The sequence below is a fragment of the Phocoena phocoena genome, chromosome 6, assembly GCF_963924675.1.
Source record: "Phocoena phocoena chromosome 6, mPhoPho1.1, whole genome shotgun sequence".
Taxonomy (NCBI): Eukaryota; Metazoa; Chordata; class Mammalia; order Artiodactyla; family Phocoenidae; genus Phocoena; species Phocoena phocoena.
In genome coordinates this window covers 108623761-108639582 of record NC_089224.1, presented here as the reverse complement: position 1 = coordinate 108639582, position 15822 = coordinate 108623761, and the positions used below count along the sequence as shown (strand labels likewise).

The 15822-nt window shown below is 60.6% G+C and overlaps 1 protein-coding gene across 3 annotated transcripts; it reads left to right on the top strand.

The window, feature by feature from the left end:
• Positions 1 to 630: 630 nt before the first annotated feature.
• Positions 631 to 14225, top strand: CRAT (carnitine O-acetyltransferase). 3 transcript variants are annotated; one of them, XM_065878504.1, is made up of 14 exons: positions 631 to 773; positions 3621 to 3884; positions 6353 to 6471; positions 7594 to 7647; positions 8247 to 8412; positions 8800 to 8974; positions 9434 to 9612; positions 10149 to 10249; positions 10652 to 10771; positions 10935 to 11057; positions 11149 to 11284; positions 11847 to 11909; positions 12668 to 12805; positions 13362 to 14225. In XM_065878504.1, the coding sequence occupies exons 1-14, from the start codon at positions 747 to 749 to the stop codon at positions 13575 to 13577; spliced, it is 1881 nt and encodes a 626-aa protein (XP_065734576.1). In that variant the 5' UTR covers positions 631 to 746; the 3' UTR covers positions 13578 to 14225. The 3 variants fall into 3 exon arrangements, with proteins under 3 accessions (XP_065734576.1, XP_065734579.1, XP_065734578.1); XM_065878507.1 differs by having other exon boundaries at positions 747 to 773; positions 3621 to 3764; positions 13362 to 13577; XM_065878506.1 differs by having other exon boundaries at positions 747 to 773; positions 12668 to 12733; positions 13362 to 13577.
• The last annotated feature ends 1597 nt before the right edge of the window (positions 14226 to 15822 follow it).

Here is a 15822-nt window from a genome sequence, read left to right as displayed (position 1 = left end):
CACCCCAGCGAGGACGCCCGCCATATTGGTGCGGGGCACTCAGGGAGCATGCCCAGCAACGGCCGACTCGCGGCGGCCGCGCTCACCCGGAGGCGGTGGACATGTTGGTGCGGGGCGCCGGAGAGCATGCGCACCAACGGCCGGCTCGCCGCGCGACTCGCCAACCGCCTGCTGGGAGGGCCCTGGGAGCGCGGCAGCCATGCTTTTGCTGGGCGGTCCCCACCTGTCATCTCGTAGCGTGCCTCTGACGCTATCCCTAGGACTAGTAGAAGACATTCCCTTGTCAACATGGTTGTGTTTTCCCACCACTCTGAGAGCAGCGCTCAAGGGCACCAAAAGGACTGAGAGGGGTGCACACCACTGCCTCCAACAGTTTGGACGGCTTATGGAGGTGGGAGAGGGCGAGCTGGACGGCAGCCTCCGCCTTGCTCCCCTTCCGGTGTTCCACCACCTCGCGGGGTCCCCAACCACTAACTGCGCCCTGGTCCCGCCCCAGGCCCCGCCCCACGCTCTCGGCTGGCCGCCGGGGCCAGCAACTGGCCCGAGGCCGCGCCCCGGGAGTCCGCCTACCCCGGGCCGCCTGCCCGGCCCGGTGGGTGGGCGCGGGGCCGCCTCTACCGGCTGGCGGCAGTGACTCGACGACCTTGGCCCGGAGGCTCTAGCGGGAACCCATCCACGGCGGCGGCGCGGACTTTGCCCAGCGCGGGGGACGGAGCGGACCGTGTGTCCGCGGGCGGGCCGCAGAGATGTTGGCCTTCGCTGCCAGGACCGTGGTGAGTGCGGCCGGGAAGCCGGCCTAGCGGGCCCTGGACCGGGCGGGCGGGCGGGCCGCATACCGGGCCAGCAGCGCAGCTACGCCCGAGTGGGAAAACCGGCCGTCAAGGCGCCGCGGCCCGGTGCCTGCAGTCCAGCCTCACCAGCAGCTGCTGGGCCGGGGTCGGCAGGTGGGCTAACTCCGCTTGTCAGAGGGGGAAACTGAGGCTTAAGGTCAGAGGCTAGATAGAAGCCACGCTCTGTGGCGCCAAATTCCAAAGACCCGGCAGACACAGTAAGGACCCTGGCTTCGGGCAGCACCTCCACCTTAGGCCCGGAGCCAAGGAGCGGAGAAACCAGGAGTGTCTTCTCACGGTTATTCTCTGCCTCACACACCTGTCGCACGCTCAGCCCGAGCCATTTCTTCCCAGGCCAGAGCCACGTCTCCAACCCCATCCAGCTGGTCACCTTCCCCGGGCTTATCAAATGGCCCCTGGGGTATTGTGTGTGGCCAGAGACACTTCAGTGAGGGCATCAAGCTGGGCTGCTCAGAAAGTCCTCAGAACTGGCAGAAGGCAGCAGGTGGTAGCCCCATGCCCTCCCTCTCCACCAGTCACTCGCCCAACTTGATTAACAACTGCACACCCCCATGCCTCCACCCCTACCCCCAATCTTCCCCCGGGGGGCAGCTTGGAGCAGGTAGTGCTGCTATCCTGACTTGGATTCCTTTCCTTTCTACTCCAAGTATATCTCTGTTTGTATCTCCCTCTGTCTGGGCCAAGAAGGGTATTCAGACACTGCCAGGCCCAGAGGGCTGAGGTACCCATGCACCTGCCCAGAGGCTTTTCCAGATTTTCCAGGACCTCAGAGCTCCATCTCATCCTTGCCACTGCCACCTGAGCTCTGTTCCCATCCCACAGATGGCCTCTGGGTCATATTCTAGGACCTGCTAAATGGCCTGATCACTGTACTGCCAGGAAAACTGAGGCAAGGGGAGACTTGGCCAGCCTCCCCTGGACTCAAATCTAGTCCAATCGCAAAGCCAGCATTCTCTGTTTTGGGTTATGTATTTATTTGTCTGCACTGGGTCTTAGTCGCGGCACTCGGACTCTTTAGTTGCAGCATGCACGTGGGATCCAGTTCCCGGACCAGGGATCAAACTCGGGTCCCCTGCATTGGGAACTCGGAGTCCTTTCCACTGCACCACCAGGGAAGTCCCTGGTTTATTTTATTTTATTTTTTTGCGGTACGCGGGCCTCTCACTGTTGTGGCCTCTCCTGTTGTGGAGCGCAGGCGCAGTGGCCATGGCTCACGGGCTCAGCCGCTCCGTGGCATGGGGGATCTTCTCAGACCGGGACACGAACCCGTGTCCCCTGCATCGGCAGGCGGACTCTCAACCACTGTGCCACCAGGGAAGCCCTCTGGTTTATTTTTAATGCCCAAAGGTCTCGTAACCCCCAGCTGAATGAGCCACAACTCAAGAGAACCAGGCTTTGGTGGAAGGGTGGCCCAGAAGGGCCCCAAGAGTTTTGGAGAGAAATGTCCATTTACACTCCCTTCCCAGTGTCTGCTCCTTTGCACCAACCCCTATTTTCAGGACTATATTCAGGGTTGTAGTTTAACCTCAGCGGCCAAGCAGTTTCTGTCCTCCAGCCAAGTTGTCCCTCATCAAAAACACCTATGCAGATTCTGACAGGTGCATTTTTAAAACCTCTTGGCCTGCCTCCTTGGCATTGGGCCCATCCAGGGAAGAAAGGGAAAAGTTTTCCAGGTTTCCTTCTACTCCAGTGCACACCACCAGCCCTCTCACCTCCTCCCCATTCCTCCACTTCTGGAAGTTCAAGAGGGTGGAACAGCTGCTCCTGGGACAGCCATAACCCCAGATGCCACCACAGCTGCTGTAGCCATCGCCGCTGCCCCCTCTGCCTCCCCCTGAATCTTGGCTCTTGTCTTTTCTTTCCAGCCCGGGCAAGTGGCTGCCTCTTGCTAGGTTCTGCTCACCCACTTGGTAGCACAGTTAGGCTTAGAGATCCAGCCCAAGGCAGACAGACAGGGCTCAGAACCTCAGTCCTGCCATGGAGGACGGGCAGCAGAAAGAGAAGGTATGAAACGGAGCCTCTGCCGCTTGCCTGCCCACTGCTGCCAGCAGCCTTGGACCCTCCTGTCTCTCTTTCTGTCCGCCTCCAGAGTCTCCAGACTCTCTCTCTCTGTCAGCTCTCACCCTCCTTGCCAGGCCACTCAGCTCCCTCTTGGCACAGCGCTGCCCCCATGCCACCCCTGTCCCCACCCCACAGACAGGAAAAAGCCCAAGACCTCGCCCTCACCCAGAGGTAATGTCGTCGTCTGGCCCTATCTGATTTTCTCTTCTTTCCTCCCATGTCTCCACCTGGTAAGGATGGGAGAAAAGGAGGTGGGGACCTCCGGGAGGGAGTGGTCACCTCACTGCTGGCTGGCTCATCGTCCCAGGGTGAGAAAGGTGGGGCCCTGTGCATCCGATAAGTGAGAGGTCCCTCTGAGCTCTGCCACCCCCAGGGTGAGAAAGGTGGGGCCCTGTGCATCCAATAGGTGAGAGGTCCCTCTGAGCTCTGCCACCCCCAGTAGGTGCCATTCATCCTGACTCAGTTCCTCTGAGTGTTGCCAAGATCAGTGGCCACTCCCCACCCTCCTCCATCCCTACTTACATCTCCTGGCTCCTAAGAGGTAGAGACACCTACAGCTGGAGAGCTGGGAAACCAGGGCAGTCACCACCCAAGAGGCCGTCTCTGTCCCCAGGAGTGGGCACAGAAGTGCCCAGGACTTCGGCTTTGGGGTTGCCAGGGCCTCCCAGAGCCGGCGCGAGAATGAGTGGGGTGTTCTGCTGCCTGCAGGTGAAGCCCCTGGGCTTCCTCAAGCCCTCCTCCATGATGACGGTCTCCAGTCGCTTTAAGACACACCAGGACTCGCTACCCCGGCTGCCCGTGCCCCCGCTCCAGCAGACCCTGGACCATTATCTCAAGGCGCTGCAGCCCATCGTGAGCGAGGAGGAGTGGGCCCAAACCAAGCAGCTGGTGGAAGAGTTTCAGACCGCGGGGGGCGTAGGGGAGCGCCTGCAGAAGGGGCTGGAGCGCAGGGCCAGGAAGATGGAGAACTGGGTGAGTGAGAAGGCAGGGGCACACCAGTCCCCTTGAATCGCGTGCAGGGTTAGGGGAACAGGGCACCCCCCACCCAGAGACTCTGGGTCGTCCCTCCTGTGGCCTGTTGCTGGCTGCACACCCCAGATTTTCCAGTACGGGCTGTTCTGGTGCATCCATTTGCACCACAGAGTTTCTTGAGCACTTACTCTGTGCCCGGCACCAGGCAGGGTGCTGGGAGAGCAAGAGGGGCGCCGTCAGCAGCCTGCAGGAACTGACATTCAAGTAGGGCAGGAAGAGGACACACGCAAGTGGACGAGGTCTTCTCAGGCAGTGACGTTCTATAGAAATAAAAAGGACCATGTGAGAGTGAGAGTGGAGAACAGTAGCGTCTTCATGCTGAAGGGGCAGAGAGGGCAGGGAGGAGGCGGTGTTGGGTCTGAGACAGACAGAGGGAACAGCACGGGCAAAGGTGGCAACAGCTCGCGCGTTCGGGGACAGAGGCTAGAGTGGAGTGCAAGGGCAGGGCGGGGCCCCCAGGAGAGTTGGGCACTTGGACTTGAGCTCAGTGGGAGGGGGCTGCAGGGTGATTATATTGACGGTGACTCGTTGTCCTGGTCCTGTGTCTCCGTCTGTCACAAAGTTGTGTTCAGCGCATGCAGATGCCCCGGGCCCTTGTCTGTGCGCATCCTACACCTCAACGTGAAGTTAGAGAGGACTGCCCTGCTGCTGGGAGGGAAGCAGGCTGGGACAGGGAGCCCGGTGGGGAGAGGGTGGGAAGTCATTTGGTCCAGGGTATATTTCGGGGGTGGACAGTCCTGTCCTAAAGCAACTGTGTGGGTGAAGCAAAGGGGAATGTGTTGAGAGAGGGGTGAATGAGGGAGAAGCGGGTGTGTAGGAGAGGACCAGAGCCAGGTCTGGCCCTACAACGTGAGGGGCGCTGTGAGGGAGCGGGTGGAAGGGTGGGGGCTGCACAGAGGAGGTGGGAGTCATCAGCTGGCGGAGGGCACAGATGAGCCTTAGCGGGTCAGGGCCTTGGACCCTGGAATCAGGGTCTCAGCAAGTCTGAGACCTGGCAGTTTTCCAACTTTCTTTAGCCCAGAACTACTGCTTCAGACAGAATCTGCTGGCTAAAGGGCTGGGGGCACCACCCCCTCTCCACTCACAGGGCTCTTAAGGGGCTTTACCACTGCCCAGCAGATTCTCACTGAGGGAATGCCCACATCTATAGGATCTCCCCTTGAGCTCGGGTCAGAGGCTCTGAGGTCCTTGGTGACGTGAGGGCTCCTGGCTAAAGGCCAGCCCAGCCCGGCTGTCCTCAAGGGGAGGGAGTTCCTATCTGCCCCTCCCTGATCTACAGATGAGGAAACTGAGGCCCAGAGAGATAGACTGAAATCCCAGAGGCACACAGCAGCTCTCCAGGAGGCTCCGAGTTAGACAGGAGGGCCTGGCTGATCAGGGGCCATGTCTCCAGGTCGCAAATCAGCAGACAGCAGTCGCCCACTGGCCTGCTGTGCCACCCGGGCACGTTGTCCTCCTTCACCCCTTGCCAGGGGCCCAAGGCCAGCAGTTTCCGAAGGGGAGTCTGTGTGGTGAAGAGGCACGTCCCAGTGCTGTTTAAGATGGGATGCGGAAGCACGGTGGCGCCTGGGTCTCCAGGGATTGAGGGACCTGCCACAAAAAGGCACATTGGGCCTGTGCTTGGGGGAGTGTGTAGTGGGGGCGATGTTGCCATCAGCACCTAAGGTACAAGGGTGACAGGCACCTGGTTGTCCCAAGACAGGAGCCTTTAGCAGCATGTCCGTGGCTAGTCCCCAGAGATACCCTGCCCTGGGCGGAGGACGGCCAGCCCAGTGGAGACGCAGCGTGTCACCTACATCTTGTCACTAGTGCAATGATTTGTCTTTACAGTGAGCTCCCCAAATTACCCTGACCTTGAGATCCAAGTGGGTGTCCATTCCCTAGTATGACAGCAACAAAACTGAGGCCACAGAGGACCAGGATTCCTGAGGGCTCTTCTGAACCCCGGGCTCCTGCCTACCTGGACAGTACCTACCTGAGATGGGCAAAAACTCATTCATCAGACTTTATTTTTATATAGCTTTCTCTGTTTTCCTTTGTCTCTTAGACAGACGTTTTTATTTCTAAAAGTATTAAAATCATTGACCTGAAACATGTAAGATAAGGAAAAATGGTTGATATTTCCGCCTCTGTTCTTCCCCCCACCCCAGGTTTCCTGCCAGTCTTTTCTTCTCGGCAGTGTTGCCTGATTTCCCTCGCTAATGCTGATTGGCTCCATCTAAAGGGAGGATGATGGGATGCTGCTGGGTTTAAGGGATTGGGCGGGGTCTGGATCTCAGCATTCACTTTGAGAATCTGTGCTCCCTAGAGGGGACAGAGGATGCCCAGCCAGGTCCACTGGCCCTGGTGGGGAAGGGGCAACCTGGTCCCCGTGCACCCCTCCTCACAGGCTCTGGTCCTTCCCCCAGCTGTCCGACTGGTGGCTTAAAACAGCCTATCTCCAGTACCGCCAGCCCGTAGTCATCTATTCCAGCCCTGGTTTGGTGCTGCCCAGGCAAGACTTTGTGGATCGGCAGGGCCAGCTCAGGTGAGTGGCCAAGGTGGGCGTGGGGCTCTGGGCTTTCTGCTGGAAGATCGGAAGGGCCCCGGCCCTGTTATCTTTCATCCCCACAAACAGCCTTAGGAAGTAGGGAATGTCATCCCTGTTTTACAGGTACGGAAACAGGATCAGAGCAGTGAAGGCACCTGCTCAAGGCACCTTTCAGGATTGGCTGACCCAGACAGGAAGCAGGATCTTCCTGGCTCCAAAGCTTCATAACTGTTAACCACCAAACTGCAGACTAGGGCCCCTCCCTCCTGCTAAACCTGAGACTACCCCTCACCCCAGTTCTGGCACTTCACCACTCCTTCCTGCTCTCCTCCGCTGGCCACAGGGGTGACCTTTGTACACAATCCCCTTTCCACATTTGGCCATGTCACTTTGCCTTGGCCTCTGTTCCAGTCCTACCAGGGGTAAAAATACCAGTGACGAGGATCTCCTGCCCAAGGACTAGACACTCACGGCTATCACTGCTTCTCTTAAAGGGATCAGGGCACCCCAGGAAGGGCCAGGGGTTCAGGCCCAGGAACTCTAGCCAGTGGGCCCCATGTTGGAGGCCAGGAGCACCCCCAGGCTTTGGGCATGGTTGATATGGCCCAGACAGTCCAGGGATGAAGGGCAGGATGAGCAAGGTGGCCTGGGGGACACAGAGGCCCAGAAACAGGAAGGGATCTAGGAGAGGGGAACACGTCACGCCACTGCCCTCCCATTCACCCTTCCCCTACCCCCACAGTCCTAGGTCCCTCCATAACTGATGCTTCAGAGCGGGTGACGGCCTTCCAGACTCCAGGCTGTGGATCAGGGCCTCAGGCCCCCTGCGGGTGGAGTCAGAGGGCACTGACTCATAACCCAGCCATGATCATGCTGCTGTTCCTGCCAGGCGCTTGGCCGTGCATCTCCCTAATCCCTTTCCCTAGAGACTACGTGGGCTGGGACTGGAACGCAGGTTCTGCACTTGAACTCCTTCAGGCTCTCTGTAAGCAGGAGAGAGGAGGAAGGGAGTAGGTCGCTTCCCTGGACTAGGCTGCGCCCATCACCCTGGCTTCTCTGACCCAGGGACCTCCTTCTGGGTGTCCACACAGCCTTCTGATCTCTAACTGGTCCCTCCAGGTTCGCTGCCAAATTAATCGAGGGTGTGTTGGATTTCAAGGCCAGGATTGACCAGTGAGTGCCCCCGCCCCCACCCTGTCTCCTCCCACCTTGACTGCCTACTTGCCACAGCCCCTCCAGCCGGCCCCGCCCTACCCTAAACCGGAGCCCCCTCCCCACACCCCGCACCCCCTGCCGGGGTGCTGAGCAGGCCCAGAGCTCAGTCACTTTCACTTCCTGTTGACCCAGCCTCTTTAGGGGCTGCGGAGACAGACCTGGGTCCTCCGCTCCAGCCGCCGTGACCTCCTCCGGGTGGTCCTATTCCAAGAGAGCCCTGGAATTGGCGTCCCAGCCAGCCAAAGGGGACCCCGCCCCCCCCACCCCCTCCACCCCCCCCGGGGTCGACTTGCTGCTTCATCTTCCCTGTGGCAAACTGAAGCCCAGAGAGGAGAAGGGAGTTTCCAGGGTGACTCACGAGCAGGGTGGATGTCAGGCCTCCTGACCCAGTCGGGCTCCAACAGGCCCCCCTGCAACCGACCTCACGCTGAGGGAGCGGGGGGACACGAAGGGGCCCAACACTGCTTGTGTGAGCCCCACTGCCTGACCAAGCCCGCAGCCATAGCCAGCAGCTCCCTGTGGGTCCCGCCTTCCTCCCTGTCCCTCTGCCCCTGCAGCGAGACCCTGCCCGTGGAGTACCTGGGGGGAAAGCCGCTGTGCATGAACCAGTACTATCAGATCCTGTCCTCCTGCCGCGTGCCGGGCCCCAAGCAGGATTCGGTCACCAACTTCAGCAAGACCAAGAAGCCACCCATGCACGTCACCGTGGTGCACAACTACCAAGTGGGTGGGCCCCCGCAGCCTTAGCCCCCCCCCCCCCCCCCCCCCCCCCCGCCCCCTGCGCTCGGTTGCCCAGAGGAGAGGGGCGGGGCCGAGAGTCAGCTTCCCCAACACACCTGCCCATGTGCCCCCGGAACAGTTAGGCCCTGGGCCTCTCTCTGCCCTGGGTGTCCAGCCAGGCCCCGGCCTGGGGGAGGCCAGGAAGGGCTATGGGCCTGGCCAGCCTGGGGAGAGCAGTGCAGGGACCTCCTCCCATCTCCTCGCCCTCGGCCTGACGCCATCCTCTCAGCTGGGCTGCCCAGGCCAGGAGGAGGCTATGCTGGGAGGTGACTGCTGCCCATCTGAGGCTCCCACGAACCGCCTTCTCTCCACCTGCCTGTGCCCGGACAGTTTTTTGAGTTGGATGTGTACCATAGCGATGGGACGCCCCTGACCTCGGATCAGATCTTCATGCAGCTGGAGAAGATCTGGAACTCATCACTGCAAACCAACAAAGAGCCTGTGGGCATCCTCACCTCCAACCACCGTAACTCCTGGGCCAAGGCATACAGCACCCTCATCAAAGGTACCCCTGGGATGGGAGGGGAGGCCCACACCAGGCCCTGGGCAGCCACGTGTCTCACTGAATCCTCTCAACTCATAGCGGGTGCTGTTGGCCCCATTCCATGGAAGAGGAAACTGCAGTGCGGTTGGGTCCAGTTAGTTTATTCTTTCTATTAAGTAGCCAGTTGCCGTGAGAATGCAAGTCCTCTGGCCGAGGAGCCCGCCTCCACCTTCCCTCCAAACCCCGTGCTGGTCAGGAGCACTGTCCCCAGAGTCAGCCCCCAGGTCGGATCCCCGACGGCCTCAACGGCTCTCTGCGTGACCTGGGCTCCTGTTTCCTCCTTTCTGAAGTGGGTCAGGTGTTAGCCCTGCCTCACGGGGTGCCGTGGGGCCGCAGGCCCCTGCCAAGTGAAGCTCCGGAGGCCTCCCCAGGCCTGGCCCCCACGCCACCGCACACACACGCGCACACACATCCCCACAGACAAGGTGAACCGGGAGTCAGTGCACTCCATTCAGAAGAGCATCTTCACCGTGTGCCTGGACGCACCCATGCCTCGGGTCTCGGAAGACGTGCGCCGCAGCCAGGTGGCTGGCCAGATGCTGCACGGGGGTGGCAGCGAGCTCAACAGCGGCAACCGCTGGTTCGACAAAACGCTGCAGGTGAGGACCTGGCAGGGCCAGGGCTCCCGCCCAGGCATGCACCCAGCCTTGGCCCACTGCTGCCCGGGACTTCCTGCCCCTCCCCTGGAGCCCGGAGTCCCTGGCTTCCCAGCTTGTAAAGCAGCGGGGAAGCCAGAAGGTGGGCGGGGCTATACTTAGCAGCAGTCAGCCTGTCATTACTGGGCCTGGCCTGGTAACCCGCGTCACTCCTCCGACATACCCATCAGCAGATCAGAGAGGGGCCAGGCAGAGTGGCACAACCTTGGTCGTGACTTTCCCTCTGTACCTGTAAAAGGGGGTGGTAGGACTCGCAAGGGTCGTTGCGAGGACTCGGAGAGGTCTATTTAGCACGAGATGTGCTTAGCGTGACCTGGGACAGGTGTTCCAAGGCCCCCAGTGAGTGTTAGCTGTTAGGAATAACAGTAATAAGTCAGCAGAACCCCTTGAGATGGTTCAGGGACGCCCTACCCATGGGACCCAACCGGAGAGTGGCTCCAGGGACCTGGGGCTGTCGGGGTCCCCATTCTCCTCTGCAGTTCATCGTGGCAGAAGACGGCTCCTGTGGGCTCGTTTACGAGCATGCGGCAGCAGAGGGACCCCCCATCGTCACCCTTGTGGACCACGTCGTTGAGTTCACGTGAGTGTGGTTCGCCCATCCTCCAGCCAGTTCTCCAGCTCCTGATGACAGGTGACACAGAGGCGACAGAGTAGCCTTCAAAGGAGCAACGGCATTCTCCCTTATACCTGGGAATCTGTTTCTTCAGAGGAAGCCAGAAGAGGGCATGGGTTTTAGAGTCGATCAAACTGGGGTTTGAATTCTGGCTCTGCCACTTCTCAGCCTTGTGACCTTGGACAAGTCCCTTCCCCTCCTCCGTTTTCGCCATTTAAAAGCTGAAATGAAGACAGTTCTCAGAAGAACAAACCCAAGAGTCTCCCTGGGCTGGTCCCCGCCAGCTTCGGGGACCCATCCTAATCCCGGGGATGGACCCAGGCTCCCGAGACGCCCGGCAGGAGGCTGAGACCCCCACGTCCTATGCAGGAAGAAGCCCGAGCTCGTGCGGTCTCCCATGGTGCCCCTGCCCATGCCCAAGAAGCTACGGTTCAACATCACCCCTGAGATCAAGAGCGACATCGAGAAGGCCAAGCAGAATCTCAGCATGTGAGTGCGGGGTGGCAGGCGGGCGGGGCCGGGCCCCTCTAGCCAGCACGAGAGTCAGCTCTGCCATCGTGCCTGGCTGGTTCTGAGACTGCCCTCAGCCCCTCCCTGGGGTTGGCAGAGGCTGCCAGGGGTCTGCTCCTCACCCACCTCCCCCGACCCCCAGCATGATCCAGGACCTGGACATCACGATGTTGATGTTCCACCACTTTGGAAAGGACTTCCCCAAGTCTGAGAAGCTGAGCCCGGACTCCTTCATCCAGATGGCACTACAGCTGGCCTACTACAGGTGCGCCCCGCCCCCCAGGAAGGAGGGGTGAAGCCTAGGGGCGGGGGCATGGGGACCTGCCAGGGGTGTGCTCAGCCCACCTCCCACCCAGGATCTACGGGCAGGCGTGCGCCACCTATGAAAGTGCCTCTCTGCGCATGTTTCACCTGGGCCGTACCGACACCATCCGCTCGGCCTCCATGGACTCACTGACCTTCGTCAAGGCCATGGATAACCCTGATGTGACGGTGAGAGGTCTGGGGCAAGGGTGGGAGAGCTGGGTTCGAGCCTTCTCCCTTCCTGCTCATTCTGTCAAGACGCAGTGAGCACCTATTGTATTCCAGTCCTGTGGTGGATACTGGGCATCTAGGGGAAGATGGAGCCATGAATTTATCAGCGTGAAGCTTTCTTTCAGCCAAAGAGAAAAGGAAACTGCAGTGGACCCTTGAACAACGTAGGGGATAGGGGCACCGCACGGTCAAAAATCCACATGTAACTTTGTAGTCAGCTCTGTGTCCGTGGTTCTGCACCTGCAGGTTCGACCCACCACGGGTCATGTCGTACTGTCGAATTTATTGAAAACGAGCCACGTGTTAAGTGGACCCGCACAGTTCAAACCCGAGTTGTTCAAGGGTCAGTCATCAGCAGTGAGCACTTGCCCTGTGTCAGGCCTTGGCTGGGGACTGGCCAGAGAAATGGCAGCTCCAGTTCCTGGTCGCAGGGAGCTCAGAATCTAGAGTGGGGAGTGGGCCACTGAGGAAGGTGGCAAGAACAGGAAGCTGCAGCTCCCTGTCCCCTCCCCCTGCCCAGGAGCACCAGAAGGTGGGGCTGCTGCGGAAGGCCGTGCAGGCCCACCGGGCCTACACCAACCAGGTGAGCCGGCCCTTCCTGTCCCTGCTTGCGTGACCCGGGCATTTCCCACTGGCCTGTCCACCTGCCTGTCCATCCCTGCAGCCAATGGCTGCTCCCCTTAGCATCAGACACCCCTCCCCTAAGGCTTGGGGCACTTGGAGCAAAGCTGAACATCCCCATTTCACAGTGGGAGAAACCAAGGCGAGGCCCAGTGGCTGCCCGGGTTGGCCTCTGGATCTTGTGTCATCAGGGCTCCCCCGATGCCCCTGGAGCCCAGGATGCTGAGGGTGTGCACGGGCTGGCAGACAGCAGGGTTCCTGCCCTCTGACAGCTTGGGCTGCAGTCAAGGGGTGGAGGTCTGATTCCCATCCTGGCCCTCAGCGCTTGTACATGCCAGGCTTTGCCCATGTCACATGCAGAGGTCTATCTAGATCTCACTGCCGCCCCGCAAAGGGAGTTTAGTGACTGTCCCTATTTCACAGATGAAGACACTGAGGCTCCAAGATGTAAGTGACCTGCCAAGGTCCCTGCCAGGATGAGGCCAGGCTACCCAGCTGCAGTCCTGTGCTCTTAGGCTGCACTTTTCTGCCTCCCTGGGTGGGTCCCTGGGCCTCAGTTTCCCCATCTGTGAAGTGAGGGCTCTTCTGCTTGGCTGCCCTGGTCTCACGGGTCTGAGGGGCCAGTGAATGGAAGAGGCATTGCCGCCATGGGCTCCTGAGGAGGGCAGCGGTGCCTCGTGGGCCTGAAGCCCCTGTTCCTGACAGCTCTCCTTCCTGCAGGCCATCCGTGGGGAGGCCTTCGACCGGCACCTCCTGGGCCTGAAGCTGCAGGCCATCGAAGACCTGGTGAGCATGCCCGACATCTTCATGGACACCTCCTACGCCATCGCCATGCACTTCAACCTCTCCACCAGCCAGGTGGGCCACTGCCCTAGGTGCCCTGGGGTGGCAGGGAACAGAAGCCACTAGAAACTGGAGCCGGACAAAGGCTGCACTGAGTAGAGCTGAGGTCCAGAACATGGTCACTTGGTGGTGATGTGACGCGCAGAGGCGCGCTCCCGAAGCAGCTGAGCTCTGGAGGAGGAGCTGGGGTCAGGGGGCTTCGCTGCAGCTCGGGCAGGCCGGGAAGGAGTCAGGATCCCCCCTGCCTGCTTTCATTCGTTCACTGATCAGATGTGAAGGAACGTCTGGGCACTGGGGTAGAGCAGGGGACAGACCACTGCCCCTGCACCCAGGGGCTCACAGTCCAGACAGGAAGCACAGGGAATGAGACAGCCCCCCCTCAGGGACGTCAGGGAAGTCTCTGTAGGGAGGTGACACCAGAACTGCACCCCAAAGAATGAGAGGGAGTAAGCTGTTGGCTGGAGACGAGGAGAGGGCGTCTCAGGCAGAGCACGGTGGGAGCCGACGTGGAAAGGCAGGCTGGTGCCACCATGGGGCTGGGATGAGAGCCTTGGTCCTGTGCCATTCTCAGGTCCCTGCCAAGACAGACTGTGTCATGTTCTTTGGGCCTGTGGTCCCAGATGGCTACGGTGTCTGCTATAACCCCATGGAGGCGCACATCAACTTCTCCGTGTCGGCCTACAACAGCTGCGCAGAGACCAATGCGGTCCGCCTGGCGCACTACCTGGAGAAGGCGCTCCTGGACATGCGCGCTCTGCTGCAGAGCCACCCCCAGGCCAAGCTCTGAGCCCCGCTGCTCAGGCCTGCCGGTGCCACGGCCAGGCCGCCTTGGGCTGGCCCACCCACCGGGCCCTACTCCTTCGCTCCCTCTCCCCCTGGGCCCCCGCAGATCCGACCGAGTCTGGGATGGCATCCCCCAGCGGGGCCCGCGGGGCCGAGCTGAGTACCTTCCGTGGGTCCTCGCCAGCACCCGGGCTGAGTCCAGAAGCTGAGCAGGAGGTCGGGCCCGGCGCCCAGCATCTCACCCGCCGTGGCCTCCTCCTGGGAGAGGACCCAGCTGAGCTCATCCCTCGTCAGGGTGGGGACTGGGGAGTCCCTTTCTTACTAGCTCAGCTCTGCCCAGGTCCTGCCGTGTACGCAGCCAGGCTTGGGTCTGTACCCTGATCCCTAAGCTCCCAAGGACCTAGAGACAGGGTTACCTGGAGCTGGGGGGCCTCCAGGCTTCCCCAGGGCTGAGGGGCCAGGGCGCAAGGTGTGCTGGTGGAGGGGAAGCCCACGCTCTGTCACAGCGCCGTCCCCCGTGGCTCCGTGCTCTTCTGGGTGATGTGGCTCACAGGCCCCAGCTCGCTTGCTTCCACACAGCTTGATTCCTGAACCATGTCCTGGTTGTATAACAGTATCACGCGAGGCAGTTAATAAAGGGGAAATTTGTTGGGAAAGAGTTGTTTCAGCCGAGGAGGCAGGCAGGGTGAGGCAGATGCCTGGCTTTGCCTTCCTGCAGCTTCCCCTGCATCTGGGAGCTGGTGTCCAAGCAGCCAGTGGGTCCAAGGGTAGGGCTCCCAGAGGAGCGGAGCTCTCAGGCTTGGGTCAGGAAGCCAAGGGCCAGCTCGGACCTCAGGGCTCTGGGTCAGGACGGCACCAGACCCAGGCCTGCGTTCTTCATGGATACCTCCCACCTACCCATGACTTGGGCCTCTCCAGTGCCATGGGCTGTGCGCCGGGACAGCCCTCCCAGGGGACTGTGGGGCCCGATACCCTCGGGTCTGGTTGTCTGGGCAGTGTGGCTGACACCCAGGGCCCAAGGCCTCATCTGCTGCCTTGCACTGAGCCCAGCAGGAACGGTGCTGGGCAGCCGTGCTGACCCCAGCCCTAGCCACTGCCTGGGACCACCAGGCACCAGATCATGTGGCCACCCAGTACGAACATTGTATCTGTCCCCAACCCCACGCACCTGGTACGGGCAGGGTGTCCTGCCAAAGTCAGCTGGGCTGCCTGTGGAGAGCGGAGGGACTCTGGCCCTGAGGAAGACACATATGAAGCCCCAAACGGAGATGCCAAGGGTGGGAGAGGCTACCCAGCCTGTGGGTGCGGTGCTTCATGGCCTGGCTGACCTGCGGTGGTCACTGCGGGAGGCGGGTCCTGAGGTGGTGTCCGTTTTGCAGATGACGGAACAGGCTTGGGGAGCACTGCCACACCATGGGGCAAAGCCTCGGGGAGCAAGGAGTAGAGCCCAGCCCGTGGGGGAGTGGGTTTCACCCGAGGCCTGGCTGCTCCTTGGGGCCCGGCAAGGCCGGCAGGGTGGGGTATTGCCAGGGCAGGGGTGCACAAGTGTCCCTTCAGGGACCTCAAGCAGGAGGACCAGAAGAGAATCCCACCTCAACAGCACAGAGGCCTTGCTCTGCAGCTGGGGAGCGGGGCGGGCCCCTGGTGTCCGCAGGCTGGGTCTCAGGAAGCAGGGCCCGCAGCAGGAGCTGAGCGTGCCCTGTGTGAGCAGCGCTAGGGCGGAGCTGCGCCGACCCAGCTGGGGGCAGGCAGGGAGGGGAGACAGTGATGCAGGCCAAGGACACTGCAGTGACACACACCCAGGACTCCTGAAACTCAAGTCCTAAGAACTGTATGGGTCTGACTGTAAGGCAGGATTTTTTCCCAAAACGTTACCCTTCAGAAGTGAGGTCATTCCGTTGCATTTGAGTTGCTATAGGTCTCATAACACAGAGGCTCACTCAGTTCTTGAGGACAGCAAAGTACTGTTCGGGGAAGACACATTTAGCACCTAAAACAGCCCCAGTCAGTGTTAGATGGAATGCTTAGAGGTCCCCTGGTGGAGCTTCTGGGGGAAAAAAGTCAAAAGAACGATGAAGATGTAGTAATTATTCCTGAGGGTGTGACCTGTGGCCTCACACTTTGCAAGTGTTGAATGCAGGACAAGCAAGTGTCTTACGGGTCCCTGGACATGAGGGGAGGTAAGTTTTGGGGAGGGCACGTACCCCTACAGGAGCGATTTTTAAAATCCAGCTGTCTGAATGTTACAC

Excerpts from the sequence above, each read along its gene's own strand:
- CRAT (XM_065878504.1), top strand. The coding sequence starts at position 747 with ATGTTGGCCTTCGCTGCCAGGACCGTG. Across the intron at positions 8,413-8,799 it reads CCGTGGTGCACAACTACCAA|TTTTTTGAGTTGGATGTGTA; the intron begins GTGGGTGGGCCC and ends GTGCCCGGACAG. Across the intron at positions 8,975-9,433 it reads ATACAGCACCCTCATCAAAG|ACAAGGTGAACCGGGAGTCA; the intron begins GTACCCCTGGGA and ends ACATCCCCACAG.